The following is an 18,271-nucleotide window of genomic DNA, read 5'->3' on the forward strand; positions in this document are numbered from 1 at the left end:
GAGTTGTTTATCTCTTCCATATTGAGAAAATAACGTTCCAGCTTTCCTCATTCTTTTGGAAGAGTACTAACAAAGAAGAAGTTTGTTTGCTAGTCTTAAATTGGAGGCTTGCCTTATTGGCAAGAAATCAATGATAGCACGATATGATTAATAAAAGTACCAGTCGTGGTTAAAAGTCAGTTATGGACATTTTCCAGTCATAATTAATGCAAACGTTTTTAGTTTCATACAACTATTCCTTATTTCAAATACATGTATAGTTTACTGAAGAATATGCATTTTGGTAGTTTGACATTTTAGAACCGACTGAAAACGTAGACTAGCCCCTTTCACGAACCCTCCTCCCATCCATTTTGTTTCCGGAAAAGTACAAATTGCGCAATCTTGATCGAGAACCATGCACATGGTCATCAGAAATCAGGGGAGTGTTTCATCAACATTTTTGTCCGACAAGTTGTCAGATCTGACATCTTTCTCTGACTCTGATTGGCTGTGAGGCACTGTTACTATGGTAACTGTCGGATAAAATGGGACTTGTCGGATAAAACGTCCGACAAGTCCTTTCATGAAACGCTCCCCTGATTCTTGTGTTGTCTGGGGTTTTCATTCTAGATCTATGGGAGGTGTGGGGGGGGGGTGGAAAATACCGTCAGATCAAATACGCACAGGCGAGACAAAGCTTATTTGACTTTGAAGGAATATTGCTTAGATATCGAGGTTTCTTGAGCATTCATGATGATGTATTTTGGGATTAATTCAGTGTTGGCCCGTTTTTTACGCTGCTGAGTGCTATACAATTAAGAAAATCTTTTTATTTTAATACTGTTAAAACGTGAATTTCTGTAAATTTAAAACTACACCTAAAGTGATATTGTGATGCAATTTATTGAATCACGTACCTCGATCTTCCCACTCATGATGCAAGAAAATATTTTTAGAATTTAAAATCACCAAAATATACATGTAAAGAAAGATTATTCAGCCATCATCATCAGTAGAATTCTAAAAAAATATATTCGCTTTGAATATTGACTTCTTCACCAATCCCACACACACGATCTCAACATCCCCTCGTCATTGTCCAGGCCACGGCCCCTCCCCCATCGCTCTCTCCCGTCGAACATCTACAACCCCCCCCCCTCTTCCCCTCTCTTTCACATACGCTGTATTTGTAGGCCTACATATTGTATTACCTAAAAATATTTTTCCTATCAATTAACCTATACTTTCAAAACATTATAAATTGCAATTGATAACAAAATCGTAATATTAAAGTTTTATGAATGACTAAAAATATTCCTCACGCTCTTGATGAGCACATTCATTATTTTATAGGTAACGAACAAACACAGCAATAATTGACAGTGATAAAAGAATCTTGATAAAAGATAATAAGAGTAAACATCATCAACAGAAATCTTATGAGAGTTAGTTTCAGTGAGTATCTGAATAAAAAAAACAAACATTCATGCAAATTATATTAGTTAATTGGGGACCCCGTCTCATGAATACCGATGTCCATTATTTGGAAGCCTCGGAAGAAATCTTCCGAGGCATCCAAATAAAGTTGGAACAATCTTTGGATTTCGTAAGGGCGTGACGCGGTGCAAGCTCAAAGGGCTACGCATGCATGCGGTCCGTAGATTTAGTCGGTCATTGATATAATAAGCAACACGCATTCACAAAATTAATCGCACTTTTACAATGATGAAGCGATCTAAACATTGAAATAATGGACTTAATTTATCGATGCCATCAATGTGAATAAATCAATTAACTGTAAGTATAAAATGAGATTGACATTTCCTTTCACCTTTTTAAGATATCAGTACCGGTAATTGCCTTTCTGCTTCAATCGCAATTCGCGCAACTGTTACGGCTGTGTGGCCGGCCGGAGAAGCTTTAAACAGACATAAAATGTGGTGCATTTAGCAGCAATCTAAGCTCGTCGATATTGATATTTTCAATAGCTACCGCGCTTTCGCGCGGGAGGGGGGACACCCCCCTCCCGAACCCTCCCCCCCGTGCGTGCTTCGCACGCACCGAGGCCGCTGCGCGGCTTTCGTCGCTTCGGGCCGACAACCGTCAGAGTGAACCTGGCGAGAACGTTGATTATACTCCCTTTTCACATTGTTGATGTATATAATCAACCAGGGTTAAACATCCAACACAATCACAGTATAAGGTTTTGAATTTGTAACAACTAATGATAACCAATGGAAAAGCAGATTGTTGCCTACAATTCTTAATAGACCCTCCATTCATAAATAACTATCATTGACAATACTAATTAACCTGATGAGCCTTGTATGCATGTTTCTTTCCTGGAAACTTAGCAATTCCATCAAATGTTTTAATATCTTAAAATTTACAATACTTGGAATCAATTTTAATACTACATGTATACACTACTTCTGAGAAGAAACACATACATGTATTTCATCCATAGATGCATGGATCCTTCTTAGCAGGGCAAATGATAACTTTAAGGAAGTGACAATTTTTTTTCCTTTTGCCCAACTAAACATCATTGGCTCTAAAAACAGATGAAAATGAAACTTTTTCCCCTGTTCACTCTGACCAAAATTGAATATAAAGATTTGAAAAAATAATAATTCTTTGAGATGTTTAAAGTTAATGCTAAATATTAAAAATAAATCCATTATGCTGGTTACTATTCAAAGCTGATCTTGATTTATTTCAAATCCTTCAGAGTTGGAGTGTACAATATAGATTGATTCATTAGTGAATTGCAGATTTGTAACCTAATCTAACTGAACCAAAATCTTCCTTAATGTCTAATCTATAATGATATAATGATAATAATTACAATAAAAATACTACTAATAATAACAATAATAATGATGATAATTATAATGATAACAATTCTAACATTATATTTTACCCACAATGACCACTCATTTCCAAAATATGTTCTCCCAGTGGGCCCTGCTTAACATGATCTTATGGGTGAGGTCATCTGGCAAAATAGGAGGCTAATTTGCAGATTCATAGCTATTCTCGAAATATGTCTAGGAAGTTTTGGGCTTACTTTTTTAAAATAAAATAGCAGGCTCGAGCAGAAAAAAAGCCTAATATTCTTTGATAAGGCTAATTCATGGGATCAGCAATAACAAGCTACAAAACACCCACTTCATTCTGATGAAGATGTTCCTATTAGGACTGCACATCAGAATGCCTTTCATCTTACAACGTGCAAAGTGATGAATAGCCATCAAAATGAACATACCAAACGGTTCCTGGAATGTTGCTTTACACTTGTTTTTACAGATGCTTCCCTTAGGGTGCACCACTTACCAGCCAGAGAGGTATTTTGTCTCCCATTTCACTCACATATTAGCGAGAGACAGAGCAAGGAGCTTCTGATGAACGCTCCTTGGACAGAGAGTGAGAGTCAGATGATCCAAGCGGATAGAGGATTGAGGGGAAAGCTAATGGATTTAATGGGATAAATGCCCTGCAAGGATGGTTAAATCCTCCACCCATAATTTATCTCAGTTTACCCATTAACCATTTGGTTAAGACTGCAATTATTGCTTGAATTGATTCAAATTTGGGTTAGAGAGATAATACAATGTGGGTGTGAAAGAGGAAAGATCAAGACACGTCACTTTAGAATTGCACTGGGAATTTTAAAGAGTGAATTAAATCTAAAATGCAGTTTGAGTTCCAAGAAAAATGCAAAAAGACGTGATAGCAATCTAGATTCATCATCCATTGGTATCTCAACAATGTATTTAAAACAAGAGATTGTGCAGTTGCTACTATGCCAAATGCCCAAGAGACAGTTAATTTTTTGAAAATGTTTTCCAATTCACAATATTTCCTCTTCTTATATAGCTGAAAACATTATGGTCATGAATATGTCGAAGTTTAGAGAATCAATCTTGACATTGAATTCATGAAAATTTTGAATCATAATGAATTGTTATATTTTTTTCTACAACTTATGTGTACAATACACACAATATCTGCATAGAAAATACTCTTAAAAACATTACAAGCAATTACAAATCAAGCACTTCACATTATTTGTTAGATTTTAGGAACCAGCAAAGCCCCAAACGGGTGTTTCTGTAACAAGGCCTAAACAATTTTCCTTACAATCATGTAAATCCATATTTCCCATTTGTACAGGCAATTTTTTTAAATAAATATTTATCATTGTCTAAATGCATTTTTCTATTTAGGAGGTTCATGTTGAATATTCATTAACCCATAGATGTACCAATCAATGTGCCAATCTGGTGACTGACGTAGCTCATATTATTCCCCAGGATATATGCACATGGGGGTGTAACACAAATAGTTCCATGTAAAACAAGTATTAAATATTTGTCCAACAATTGTATAGATATGATTTGGCTGAATATAATTATTTGTATATGATCTGCATGTATGATGGAATCATTCAAAAATGAAATATACCTGTTGATATTGTATGTTTTTATTTTAATAAATTTGAACGCAACTTGAGTTAAAACATTAATACAACTCATATCAATTAATTTTTCAATGATCCTTGAGAACTCTTCATGCTTTTTAAGCATTCAAAAGTAATCACACCCAACTATTAATCATTTAAGTATAGAATGATCTAAGAAGAAAGCTCACATGATTTATTTTTGGTTTATATACATGTAGTCTCTTCACTGAAAAATAATCTGCCAGTCCCACTTTTATAGAATTCTATTTTTTTATGGTAATTACAATCGAAAAACACAATATTGATTCTGATACTTGTAACTAGGGATAAAGAGCATTAATATATTTAGATTAAATCATCTAAAAAACGTTCTTCATAATGTCACACATATGCCATGGTTCAGATGAGCGGCACAACTTGAATAGAAACTGCATGCAACAGATATTAAATTAGTCTAACGCTCTGATACATTTAATCATTATACATTTATGCAATAAAAAACATGTTTCTAAATAAATGTTAATCTTCTTTTCATTAAATATAGAAATTTCTTTTCTGTCCTCAAATCAAATCATCACATTTTTCCTACAATGTCTCAAATATATCATATTCAAATATCTTGAACATGTTGCTTAACTGTATGGTAAATTGACAATTTTCAATTAAAGCAGCACAGCAAATGTACAAGCTCTTTGCTCACATCGTCAGTAATTTTACGAAGGTTCAAACCTAATTTTCAGTCAATTTATCTAAATTTATTTTTTCGCATGTTCAGAAAGCTTGTGATTCACTCTATTGATTTGCCAAATTTCATATCAAAATTCATATAATTCATATAATAAGGGCATATTTGATTTTTTTCGAACTGGCTCAACTTCCTCCATTGATTTTAAAAACTGGCTCAAACCATTCTTTGTGTAAGATAGTCTTTGGAATGGCGTATGCATGTCAAATACCAAATGTATATGCTGCACGTATGTTGTTTGCGCCTCTAAAAAAACATGCACATGGCATGAATGATTTTACGAACTAGCTCAAACAGTGGTTTATGCCAATAAAAACAGAGCCATAGTGCATATGATTTTACCAACTGGCTCAATCCCCGTTTTGGGTGAAAATTAGCAGCTTCTGAAATGCATACATACACTTCATTTCAAATATTGAAATAATGAATACGAATTGCAGACAAAATTTTGTATATTATTACAAAGGATAGAATGTATGCTTTAAATTGGTATAAATATTGATACGGTTCCTTTCAAAGCGCGAAGTTATGAGCATCTGAAAAACATCCAAACTTTGAACGCGATTGTCTCGATATCTTGTTTTGGAGATCAGCTGAGGTTTGAGCCAGTTTGTAAAATCACTGACGACATTACTGCCTGCATACACAAGAATTCTTTTCCTTTGGTATATTATTGATCATATAGAGAGAAATATTACCTTTGGTGTCATAGCATATTTTCCTGTTCTTGTGTCTCGTAATTGGGTCAGTTCGAGGCACTCAACATCCTGAAGAAAGGTAATAAGATAAAAAAGGGAAATGAATCAAATCAAATATTAAAGGGGACTATAATTTCTCCGAAGGTTAAACCAAGACATAGGAGAAAATATCTATTTTCATAATATTGAAGAGAACTGCCACTTACTAGAGCCTTCGATCACCATGACAACTATAGATTTTTGATAAAGAGCAGTTTCTTGACAATATAAAAAATACTTCATCTGTACTTCGATAACTGAAAATGCTTATTACATTTTACATTATATATGCAATAGTGCCCATCCAATGAAGATTCAATAAAATAGCATAAAGATATTCTTTCATACATGAAACCCAGAAAGCCAACCCGAAAAATCCTTTTACAGGAGAAAATCAAATCATTTCAAAATATTGGATAAAAAGCCAATGGCACATAAAGTTAACTGTATATCACAGATTTCATCAATGGCCTATACACTAATATCAAGTTTCATATACTGCTCTATATACAGTACTGATGTCTAGACATGAAATTAATGGGTGGTAACCACAGGTTCTCCTCAAAAGACCTTTTAAAGGGACTAGATATTATACTCTGCAACATCTTGGATAAATAAGTGAAGCTGTTGACTTTGTTTTCAAAGAAATAAGCCTACATTGTGTCATCATCATAAACATAATGAAAGTGTGTATGGACAGAATATTTCATGAGGGGAAAGAGCAAATGATCTACATGTATTCATCTTTCACTGAATGTAATATTCTGTCCATAGCAAAATGAAAACACATTCATTGTTTGATGTTGTTTGAAGGTTCACATTCATTATTATTATCATTTACATTCATTGTTTGTTTTATAAGACTGATCCTTGTGATTTGACATTTAAAAATTTAGAAACAAGAGAATGCACATACAGTAACAATGTGTCACTTGATTGCCCCATACATACCATGGCATATACCCTGGAGTAGTACAAAAGACTGAATTACAATATACAATCACTATCCCTTATATACAGTACATAAACATGTACATCTGGCAATACTGTACACATCAGTTAGACAGTTACAGTAAAAATTACAATGATATTCAACTTGAACGCCATATGAATTCACATCATAGTCATTGTATTATCTGACATTACTTCAGAGCACTGCTTACTTCATGAACCAGTAGCGTAGTAAGTGTATGCAGGATTTTAAAGAGGGGGGGGGGGGGGTTCGAGCTGAATGAAATGTTGACAGGCCAAAAAAAAATTTTAAAAGGACTTCACCAAAAACTTTAAGTTGCTACATACCCCCCAAAAAAATGACAAGCAAAAAAAGGTCTTCACCATAATTATTAATCTTTTCATACCCCTCCCCCCAAAAAAAAAATGACAAGCAAAAAAAAAGGTCTTTATTTTTTTTAGAGGGGGTTGAATTTTTAAGGGTGGTTTTGGTATCAAAAAATCAAAGGGGGGTTTAACACCTGTAACCCCCCCCCCCTGCATACGCTACTGTTATGAACTCCTTTAGGCCTATGTACAGTGTTGCTTTAAACTGAGCCTTGTCCAATATCTTGGTAGATAGATAACTTGATTAGATTAATACCCCTTTCACAGTGCACTTTTCACCGGCGAACTTCACCGGCGAAGTTCGCCAGCGAAGGGGAAAGTGTCCAGTATGAAAGGTACACAGGAGAACTTCACCGGTGAAGTTCGCCGGCGAACTTCTCCACCTCTAGAGGTGGAGAACTTCGCCGGTGAAACAGCCAGTATGAAAGCAAACCGGAGAACTTCTCCTCTTTAATGACGTCAGAGGTCAAATTTTTTCTCTCCCGAAGTCCCCTGCACCGAGATTCCGCGCGCAACTACTTGCAAGCTCAGCTGAATGCTGTGGCCAAGTAGATACCCTCGAATCGCCCATTGAACTTTCGCCGGTGAAAAAATGTCAGTGCGAAAGGGTACATTTTTTTTTTCGCCGGTGAAGTGAGGAATGCGAGGCGGAGAAGTTCGCCGGTGAAGTTCGCCGGTGAAAAATGAAGAGGGCAGCGTGAAAGGGGTATTAGAAGCCTGCGGAGCTTATACCAAAATCTGACCCTAACAGTCAAAATATCACAACTTCCTCTGATCATTCCTGAAAATTATATTTAGCAGAATATCAAAGTATCCAATATCAATAATATTATTACTATTATTTGTTATTATTAGGCTATAAGATACCATCTCCATGTAACATTCATGAATCAACCTACAATTACTAGACAAACTATTCAAATACATTTCTGTACTTTGGATTTTGCTCTATACATTTATTCATGGTCACATATTGATACAGTACATGTATCTTATCAAAGTAGGGATCCTAAAGTTTTAAGAGATCAATACCCCTTTCATTAAATCGCTCATTAGTTCCTGGTCCGCACCTAGTTGTAAAGAACTTAAAGGGGTGGTCCAGGCTGAAAGTATTTATAGCTTAATGAATAGAGTAGAATTCACTGAGCAAAATGCCGACAACTTCGTCAAAATCGGACAACAAATAGCAAAGTTATTGAACTTTACAGTTAAGATATATTTTGTAAAAACAGTCGTCATGAATATTCATTAGGTGGGCTGATGATGTCACGTCTCCACTTGTTCTTCTGTATTTTATTTTATGAAATTAGGTTTATTCAAATGTTTTCCTCCAAGAACTAGAAAAATTGGATTTACAACTGATTTAGTGCATTAGATATTTATTGCTGCAACTTATTTCATTATAAGGGAGACATATTATTCACACAAGTATGAAATAATGAAAAAATGTGATTTTATGTAATAACATAACGGAAAGTGGAGATGTGACATCATCAGCTCGCCTAATGAATATTCATGACAGAGTCAAAAGGGGCCTAAGCTTTCGATCCTAGCAGAATATTTTTCATGACGACTGTTTTCACAAAATATTGCAAAACTTTAAAATTCAATAACTTCATTATTTGTTATCCGATTTCGATGAAATTTTCAATGTTTTGCTCAGTGAATTCTACTCTGTGTATTAAGACATAAATATTTTCAGCCTGGACCACCCCTTTAAGGTTTGGGCTAAAGAGGTATTTTAGCTCTACTTTTAGAAGCACCAGGTGCAGATCAGAGTACTGCTGAATCCTTACATGATCAAAGGTCAGTTCAAGCAAACCAACCTCATCCAATACTTAGCTTCACCCAGACCTGTGCAGTTATGACATTTGACTCCTTTAAGACTGCCACAAGCAGCATGATCTACTGCAAATTACTCAAAGCAAATACTATTTGAATAAAAATGGTCTAGTCTGCTGGGCAAACCCTTCACTCGAAATAAGGGTCTGAATGTGCAGCCTACTCATGCCTTGTGTACTGAAGGCTCTCTCGCTCAGGTATGTGCTAGTCTTTGCGTAGAGGCACACTTGTTGATCAAAGTTCCAATGAGGGTCTGTGCCTGCAGACTAAAAATGGTCTACATGTATCAAACTACTCAGGCTGATGAATAGGCTGATGAATAAACTACTTAGAGCATGACCCTAAGCCGGTCCATTGACAAACCAGATTCATACCTCATAAACAAAATATATATTTAATCCATCGATAATTGTCACGATCATGTACATACATGTACATTATTTTTAGTCCATGGCCGTACGCAGAGGGGGGGCAGGGAGCAGTGGCATCGCCACTAGAAATTTTGAACAATTACATTTTTTACTGAAAATTTTCACAAATTTCACTAAAAGTATGCACAAAATCCTGCAATTTCACTTTACAAAATACAAGAGCGCCCCCAAAGAGAATCTCAGTCAATTCGGTCTCTGGCTTTCAAGCCTTTTTCAAAAATATTTACACATCCTGCCCCCCCCCCTGCCATTAAAAAGGTCACAGATTAAAATTACTCATCATCAATATAATTGGCATTCAAAGTTAAAACCAAAAAATCATTATTCAAAAATGCTTTTAATAAATAATAGGCTTATTTGTATTCCATCATTGCATGGACCTCATTGGGACACTAGCCGGTGAAAACACCTGTGTGAAAAGCCCCTCATAGACCAGAGTATATTAAAAGTTAAAGGGTAGCAGACCTCGTATCACAATATAATCAAATTTTGCAACCAATACCCGCTGATGAGTTCTCCATCCACAACCAACTTCTAATTCATTAAAGCCTACTAAGTTTAGACCACACAACCATGTTTTGACGCTGGTAATTGCTGGGGAAGACGAAATCACAGCACTGACTAAATAACAAATACCCATGTATACCAAGAACTTACACTGACGTTCTTACTGTACCGCAAAAATAATATACCCTGCAAACTTTTATAAAGTCAAGCCACATAAAAGAAAAGCAGAGCAGATATAGAAAGCAAAGTATAGAAAAACATTTCTACAATTCAATGTACAAGTACACACTGTAGTCTTCTAAAAACAAAGGGTAACAAGGTCTTACCAGGGGAGGAAGGACTAAACTAGAGTTTTGAAAAAAATTCTTTATCAGAAATCAATGTTAGATTTTTTTACCAAATCATCATACAGGTATCATACACTTCAACATTCTATAATAAACAACAAATAAAAAGAAAGGAGTGAATTTTACTACTCTATTATCAATGATTATCTTCATAAAACTTGTACAATGATCTACCAGAAATATATGAAGAGGATAAAACATAAGCCTATTAGTACCATTCAACCATACACCAAATTTCACAAAGGGTGGACAGTACAAACTATAGAATTAAAAAATCATATTTTTCCTAGTTGCTACTACTGGTGAAAGCAAGGAGAAATCCATTCAAGTATTCAAGAATCTGTAGTTTTACTAATACATACATGGACAAACACACATACAGAAGGCATCTAGGCAGCACAGCATGCACTGAGGAAGAAGGTCCAATTGCACTTGATCACACCCAAGAACAATTGGGGGAATCCGTCTGCAAATAATATAGACATCTTGTTGCTATGACAACCCATATTATAGCTTCCCATAGTACTGCTATGTATGAAGCGCTATCCTTTATTGGAAGTTGGAACCTTCTTCACATTGATGGACTGTGGGGCCCCAATAAGGAATCAAAATTAAAGGTTTACACAACATTGTACAAGAGGTCTTGCTACTATGACAACCAAATATCACACACTTTCTGACTTTCTCTCATTGATCAAGAGAAAGATGATAAAGGTAAGTAAAACCACTTCCAGTTATCCTCTACAAAGCGATTTATTATCCATCTTCATGGATAGCTTCAGGTAGCATCTTGCTCATCAAGGTCAGGATCATTCCAGAGAAACAAAAATAAACACACCAGATTTTTCTCTCAAAAGGCAGTGCTGCACCATCCCAAGTTTGCTTCATCGGCCCTCTTCGCGATTAATCTTGAGATTCAAGAAACCCTGTCTCCACCATCGCAAGAGCGATTTCTGCTCGAGCAAGGCATCCATGCATTATGGTCTGACGCCGTGAATAAATCATTCTGAGTGCGTCTGCACCTGCGAATTAGTGTGATAATTCGTAAAATAGTGCACTATTTTGCAAATAATCCCTAGTTGACCTGGGATTGCAGTCTCGAGATTAATCCTACGAACTAGCGCGATAATTGCGTCTCCATTACAAATAATCTCAGATCAGGATAATTTGCCAGATCAGAAAAAGCACGCTAATTTGCAAACTCAGGATGGTGCAGACACCCCTTAAGAAAGCACATTCAAGTTGAGTTCATATATTCACTGGATCCATTGAGTTATATCGTCAGCAGTCATCCGAACCTCTGTATCACACATACGACGGTGCAAACCTATTTCAGAGAAATCAACTTCAAAGTTTACTATAATTTTCATACTTAGTTCCCCAGCCTTACAAGATATTCCTTGCTAGATAAATACATGGTTGGAAAGACCAAGAAAATTGCTTGACCTTGGTATCTTTATTTCTACACAAAACTAAGGATCCCAGAATATATCACAAGAGCTAGATGCTTATAATATCGGTGTGAGCGGTTTAGATTTTCCCCGTACAAAAACGTCATATCGCTTTTCATATTCAAAGTCAATGCAGTGCCCAGTGCCAATACGACAGTTTGGCTGACCGTGCGCATTGAAATCACGGTCAGTCAAACGTCGTACCGCTCTGTCACAGTACACATTTCCTATGGGATTTGCGCATTTTATTAAAAATTTGTATGTCATCGCCGTGGAAATCATCTCATATCTCAGAAAATAAAATAAATTGCTGCCTACAAATTTAGTTATGAATAGATTAGGACCAGTACTTTTATTTTAAGCAAAAATCTCAATTTTTTTTTGACCAAAACTGACTGATACAACAGTTCGGATGACTGCAGACAATATGTGCCCAGAAATACAGACGAGAATCACAATTCAGGTTTACATTTCGTTTGATCAAATGATATCAACCATGAATTTCAGCAATACATGTTGCATCTAGGAAACAGTAACTAGATTTTCCTGATTTTCATACCTGTAGGATTGCAACTCCCTCACTGAAGGATATGAATATTACCATTATTATTCAACATGGATGGTCCAACTACAATATAAACATGAAATAATTACTACAACTCAAGACCCTATTTCTTCCATATTCTATTAAATACTTATTATTCTTCAGCATTCTAAACAATAGCATTGCATTTTATGTTTTTCGGTGACATAAAAAACATGTTGAAATTTACTACAGCAGCCTGATCAGTTTGTCGTGGGTGGCATCCCAGGACTACTAAATAATGAAGCAATGTGTAGAATGTGTAGAATTCCTGAATTCGGTGATTAATTTTTCCACTTTGAATATTATCACAGAAACTGGGGACTCCAAACTACTTAATCTTAAAAATAATTGTACATACAGCACATAAGAGCAGCAAGGATGTTAATCCAAAGCCCTTCTGGCTCTTAGAAAAGAACAAACATTGAAAATAATTTGAAGAAAATAGCATAATGCATTGAATAACATGCAATAGTTTTCAAAATGGTAGAATAGGAGAGTATATGTACATGTACTTACATATGAAATGTCACCATTTTTATGAAAAAGTCTCAAGAAGCGAAGATTTGTGGATTTTAAATAATAATTTTGATCTGGGCTGTCAAATGTCAGATTTTGTCATATCCTTATACATCTAGTCTCATTCAATTTCTTGGGTTGAACTATCATATTTTATCAATTTTATCTCATACTTTCAGTACTCCAAAACATCCACAAAACAGAAGCTAAACTTGGATTATCTTTATCTCAAAAAAGAGTTTCTGTTTGTTTGTATTGTTCATAAAAATGGTGATTATTTTTTTTTACAAACGTGTGATCGTATATAAACTGTACTCTACATACTCCAGTAAATGTAAATATGGTGCTTCATAAATTTTAATGATAAAATGTGCTCCCAATCCTCCCATATCATGAACAAAGTAGATTAAATTCAAACTAATCTACAATACAATATGAATGTATGATTAAAGTGTAATATGTAATAAGTTGTTGTAATGTGTACACTACAATAAAGTCTACTGAGAAGTGAAAATCTGAAAACTTTAATAAGGAAATATGAATTAGGCATGAAGCAACATCAAAATTTTGTTAATCAAGAAAAAAAATTGGCAGTATTTTTTTTATAAGCACATTGTGATGAGTACCTGATTATCAATTTGTGAATATACCTACAAACCATTTTAACGCTCTCATCAAAATGCAGTTTCAAATCTGGATTTGGTACCCCCCCCAAAAAAAAAAAAACACTTCAAACTGGTAGGTACGTACATGTATGTAAATGGTACGAAAATTAAAAAACTACAATATTAGGCAGTGGATGTCAGAATTATCCCACCACAAAATCATGATTTACAATGGAAAAAACATCATTATTGGAAGTGACCAGATTTCTCAAAAATAGAAAGAATTGCATGCAATATTCCCTTGACACCAGAGAAACAAAATAAGAGATGGACTATATACCTAAAGAAAAAAAACAATAAAAATTGAGCTACTTAGCAAAAAATCCTACCTAGTGAGAAAACTTATCTCAATCTTTATTTCAATGCTAATTCAGAGGAAAAATAGATCTATATATTGTCACAAAATGTTTAAAATCACAACCAAAAAAGTAAACCGGTATACATGTGATCATGTAAATCCTGGTTTACTTTCATTTATACTAAAAGTCTTGATATTTGGAACAAAGAACAGAAAATCATATTAAATTCTACCACCAAAAAAATGCATGCTTAAAAACAGCAACAAATGCAGAAATCCGGCATTTAAATAATAAACTCACATTAACTGCTTTTTTCAATGATGAAGCAATTAATAATTTTCTAATCACATGAATAATTCAAATCGCTCAATTCTGACAGGAGTAAATAACAGTACTGGTAAAATATACATGTACTGCTTGGATCCCTCTGTAATGATCAACAATATCCCCCTTATTGCTAGATCTGACAGTAATTAAATACTTAGGGATATTACAGAGAATGAATGGACATTGAAAAAAAGGAGGATTCTATCTGGGCACTAAACATCTAAAGGATGTTGGAAAAGCTACTCACTGCAAACTTTGAATACATGCAGAACTGCTAAAATGACAAAAGGGATATATATGATGGTAAGATAGCCCTGTTACATTCATACTTACCACTTTACTACTGGATCCCTCCTAATATGAACAATGTGAACACAATCACAAGAAAAACATTGAGTGAACATATACTTCAACATAAACAGAATATATCAAAACCTGTTTGAAAGCCCGGCACTCACTATTACAACTGTGATCTGATTTGTTGCTGAAAAATTGCAGACCAAATCTCAGAAATTTGACATGTCAAATCTTCCCAAGATTCTTCTGCAATATTGATAATGTGAGCCATTCAGATTTGTCATAGACAATGATGTCACAACCAATTTGCTGTGCTGCAGCATCGCAGACAACATACAAAGAGGAGGTAGCATGGATATACAGCATTACCGTGTTTACACATTGACTCGGCTCGGGGGTTGAACACGAGAGCCATGCTCAACCCGGCAATTTCATGTTTTGTGAACGCGATCAGAGTGATCCGCGAGCCGTGTCGAACACTGCTTTATCGATCCTACAAAATGGAAGGTTTCAACCCGCGACCCGAGTCAGACTCGGCAATTTTTTTGTGTGTAAACAGAAAGCCGTTTCGAACTCTCTTGACCTAGGTCACTGCGCGCGCTTTCACTTTTGGAATTGTTGTTGTTCGCATCGCAAGAGTCCCAAGCTTTCCTGCGTTTAATTTGCGACGTCATAATTCTTCTTCCGTTCGAGATCCCTGGGCCGTGTTGAACTCGCCTTTTTATATGTACGTATGAACGCGATTTCTGATCCCTTCTTCGCAGTGTTCAACCCGGCTCTTGGATTCAACACGCGAGCCGAGTCAATGTGTAAACACGGTACAAGTTGCAGCACTGTTGCAATGTGGGCGCTGACCTCCAATGCTATCACACTGAGGTGTGATTGACAACTTGTCGCATTGCATAGTGTGCGCTGGGCTAAAAGCTTTAATAAAGGATTAATAATAAGAATTAAACTTGTGTCATGTATCATTCAACATACCATTACTACAAAAGTGTAGCAGTCACTGAATATGTTTTCAGCCACTTAAAATTTAGATTTGGCATTTTTTCAGCTGCATGTTGCAAGTTTTAATTCGGCATCTAGCACTCTCACTTAGAATTATGATTTTTCTTTAATACTTAAAATAGCCATTTTGAGCACTTACTTTACAGATTTAATAATTGTATATTAGAATGCTACTGAAATAGATTATATTCTGAAATGTTCAGTCCTTTCCATGCTCAAACTGTATGTACATAAACAACACATAAATATGAGGATATTTTATTTTAATTAGGCACCCTAGCTATCTACATTCTGATTTTTTTTAAATGTAAACTTATCAAATTAATAGTTTATAACCTCCATATCATTTTGGGACACATGAATAAAAAATGAATTGGAAAAGTAACATGCATTTTGGGGGGGGTTAACTGAAACTAAAAAAAGCCTTTAAGTCAGGATGAAATAAAAAAAAAATTTAAAGAAATATCTGTTCAACATATAAAAGCTAAATAAAATCATCAGAGTCCATTTCAATGCCACTGTCATGCATCAAAATAATTTTCAATAGAAAATAAGGAAAAAAAATTCACCTTGAGCTCTGAAAGTCAAAGGTCATTCAGTCGATATGAGTATACCGACATCCAATACATACCTGTAGGCCTAAATATGTATGTAGAGGAGTTCATAAAGAAGGTCCACTGGATGTAGTCAAATATACCAACTACAGTTTAAATTAGCTTTAAAGGACAAGTCCACCCCAACAAAAACTTGATTTGAATAAAAAGAGAAAAATTCACAAGCATAACACTGAAAATTTCATCAAATTGGATGTTAAATAAGAAAGTTATGGCATTTTAAAGTTTCGCTTATTTTCAACAAAATAATTATATGAACGAGCCAGTTACATCCAAATGAGAGATTTGATGACATCACTCACTCACTATTTCTTTTGTATTTTGTTATATGAAATATGAAATATTTTTATTTTCTCGTCATTGTCATGTGAAATGAAGTTTCATTCCTCCCTGAACACGTGGAATTCCATTATTTTAACATTTTGTGCTTCAGGCAAGGAGGTCCTAATCATCAAATTCGTAAAAATTGAAATATTGTATAATTCAAACAATAAAAACAAAAGAAATAGTGAGTGAGTGACATCATCCACTCTCTCATTTGGATGTAACTGGCTCGTTCATATAACTATTTTGTTGAAAATAAGAGAAACTTTGAAATGTCATAACTTTCTTATTTTACATCGGATTTTGATGAAATTTTCAGCATTATGCTTGTCTGATTTTTCTCTATTTTTTCAAATCAACATTTTTCTGAGGTGGACTTGACCTTTACAATCTATCGTCTTTGGTATTCTTATTTTATTCTCCATTTTCAAAATGTGTACATTACAGCCAAATTAAAAAGAGTAGTCATAAAAACAAATATCATTTCAACTTCTGCATCTTAGCAGGCATTAATGTCCATATGTAAACATACATATTTTTCCTGCTTAGCTACTGTATTATTAAAGCATACATGTGTACATCTACATGTATGAAGTAGATGCATACATTCATGTACACAAAAAGAAAAAAATAAGTGGCAACTTTTCAAAGATCCGTAGTCTTTGTACCCATTAAAACATGTTTGAATTTCATAATGGCATATTATATTAATAAAAAAATGGGAATGTCCTTTATCAACCCAAATGTAGGCCTAACCTTTTTCCAAATTCAAAATGTCAAAATATCATTGTATCTTTGTCCCAAATATACACTATCACTAGTGTCACTGCCTTTCAATGTGCTTTTTAACCGAGATACATATTTATACATGTAGCTCTTACGATTTGTTTGGCGGTCACAATGAATGAACCTTGACCCGTACCGAGAGAAAAAAAATTATTTGCTGGTAGGGAAAAGAGAAAAAGACTTGTCAATAAAAAAAAGGGAGGCACACCCCATGGTTACATTACGGATTAAAAGAGCTTTATCTATTTTGTGTCATATATTCCTGCTTTCACTCAATCAAAGTAAATACTTACTTTTCAAGAGGACCTTCTCTTTTTGTAGAAGAAACTATACCATAGATTATTCTTGAATAAAATCTTTTATAGCGTTTGATATGAAGATACAGAGAGTTTTAAATCAAGAATAGAGGAATGTTAATTTGAAATCATATTAAACCTGCTGTTTGACTGATTGAATTAGATTACATGATGAATTAATTACAAATTTTAAAGAATGAACTCAAGACCCCCAAAATTAAGATAAACTTGGTTTTTTTGCAATGTCTATTTGGGAGGGCTAAATATCTTTCTTATCTAATTCGATTTTTATACCAAAAATATCTAATATCTAAATTATTTGAGACAAGAGACATTTGAGTTTAGTTTGAGTGTAGTTTATATAAAACAATTTTTATTGACACCTCTTAGGATACTTTGTGAAAATGGTTAAAATTTCTTGTCTGGTCCATCACTCAACACAAAAGATCTTGTTTTCCTTTATAAATCAAGAGCTTTGATCCTTGAAGCTATTATGTGCGTTAAAAAGTCAACAGAATAAAAAGGATGGATTGATAAATTTGAACTTCCTGATCAAGTTTCATCTAACTGCCAGCTCTTCAATGTACAAGCATGTAATATTTTTCTTATCTCGTGCCCAAATATTCTCACCCTTTCTCCCATGACGCAATCAATATATAAAAATACAATCTACCAAAAATTAAAACAACATTTTATTCCACTTTGAAT

General features: G+C 34.6%; 1 protein-coding gene across 1 annotated transcript in view; it reads right to left on the minus strand.

The window, feature by feature from the left end:
* Window positions 1-18,271, minus strand: part of LOC121419419 (1-phosphatidylinositol 4,5-bisphosphate phosphodiesterase beta-1-like) — a 119,181-nt gene that overhangs the window by 82,654 nt on the left and 18,256 nt on the right. Inside the window, exons 3-4 of the mRNA XM_041613877.1 lie at window positions 14,572-14,592; window positions 5,891-5,959 (exon numbers count right to left, since the gene is read on the minus strand). Coding sequence (XP_041469811.1) covers window positions 5,891-5,959; window positions 14,572-14,592 — 90 coding nt within the window. The remainder of the gene's footprint in view (window positions 1-5,890; window positions 5,960-14,571; window positions 14,593-18,271) is intronic.

This window comes from Lytechinus variegatus, chromosome 7 (assembly GCF_018143015.1).
Source record: "Lytechinus variegatus isolate NC3 chromosome 7, Lvar_3.0, whole genome shotgun sequence".
NCBI lineage: Eukaryota > Metazoa > Echinodermata > Echinoidea > Temnopleuroida > Toxopneustidae > Lytechinus > Lytechinus variegatus.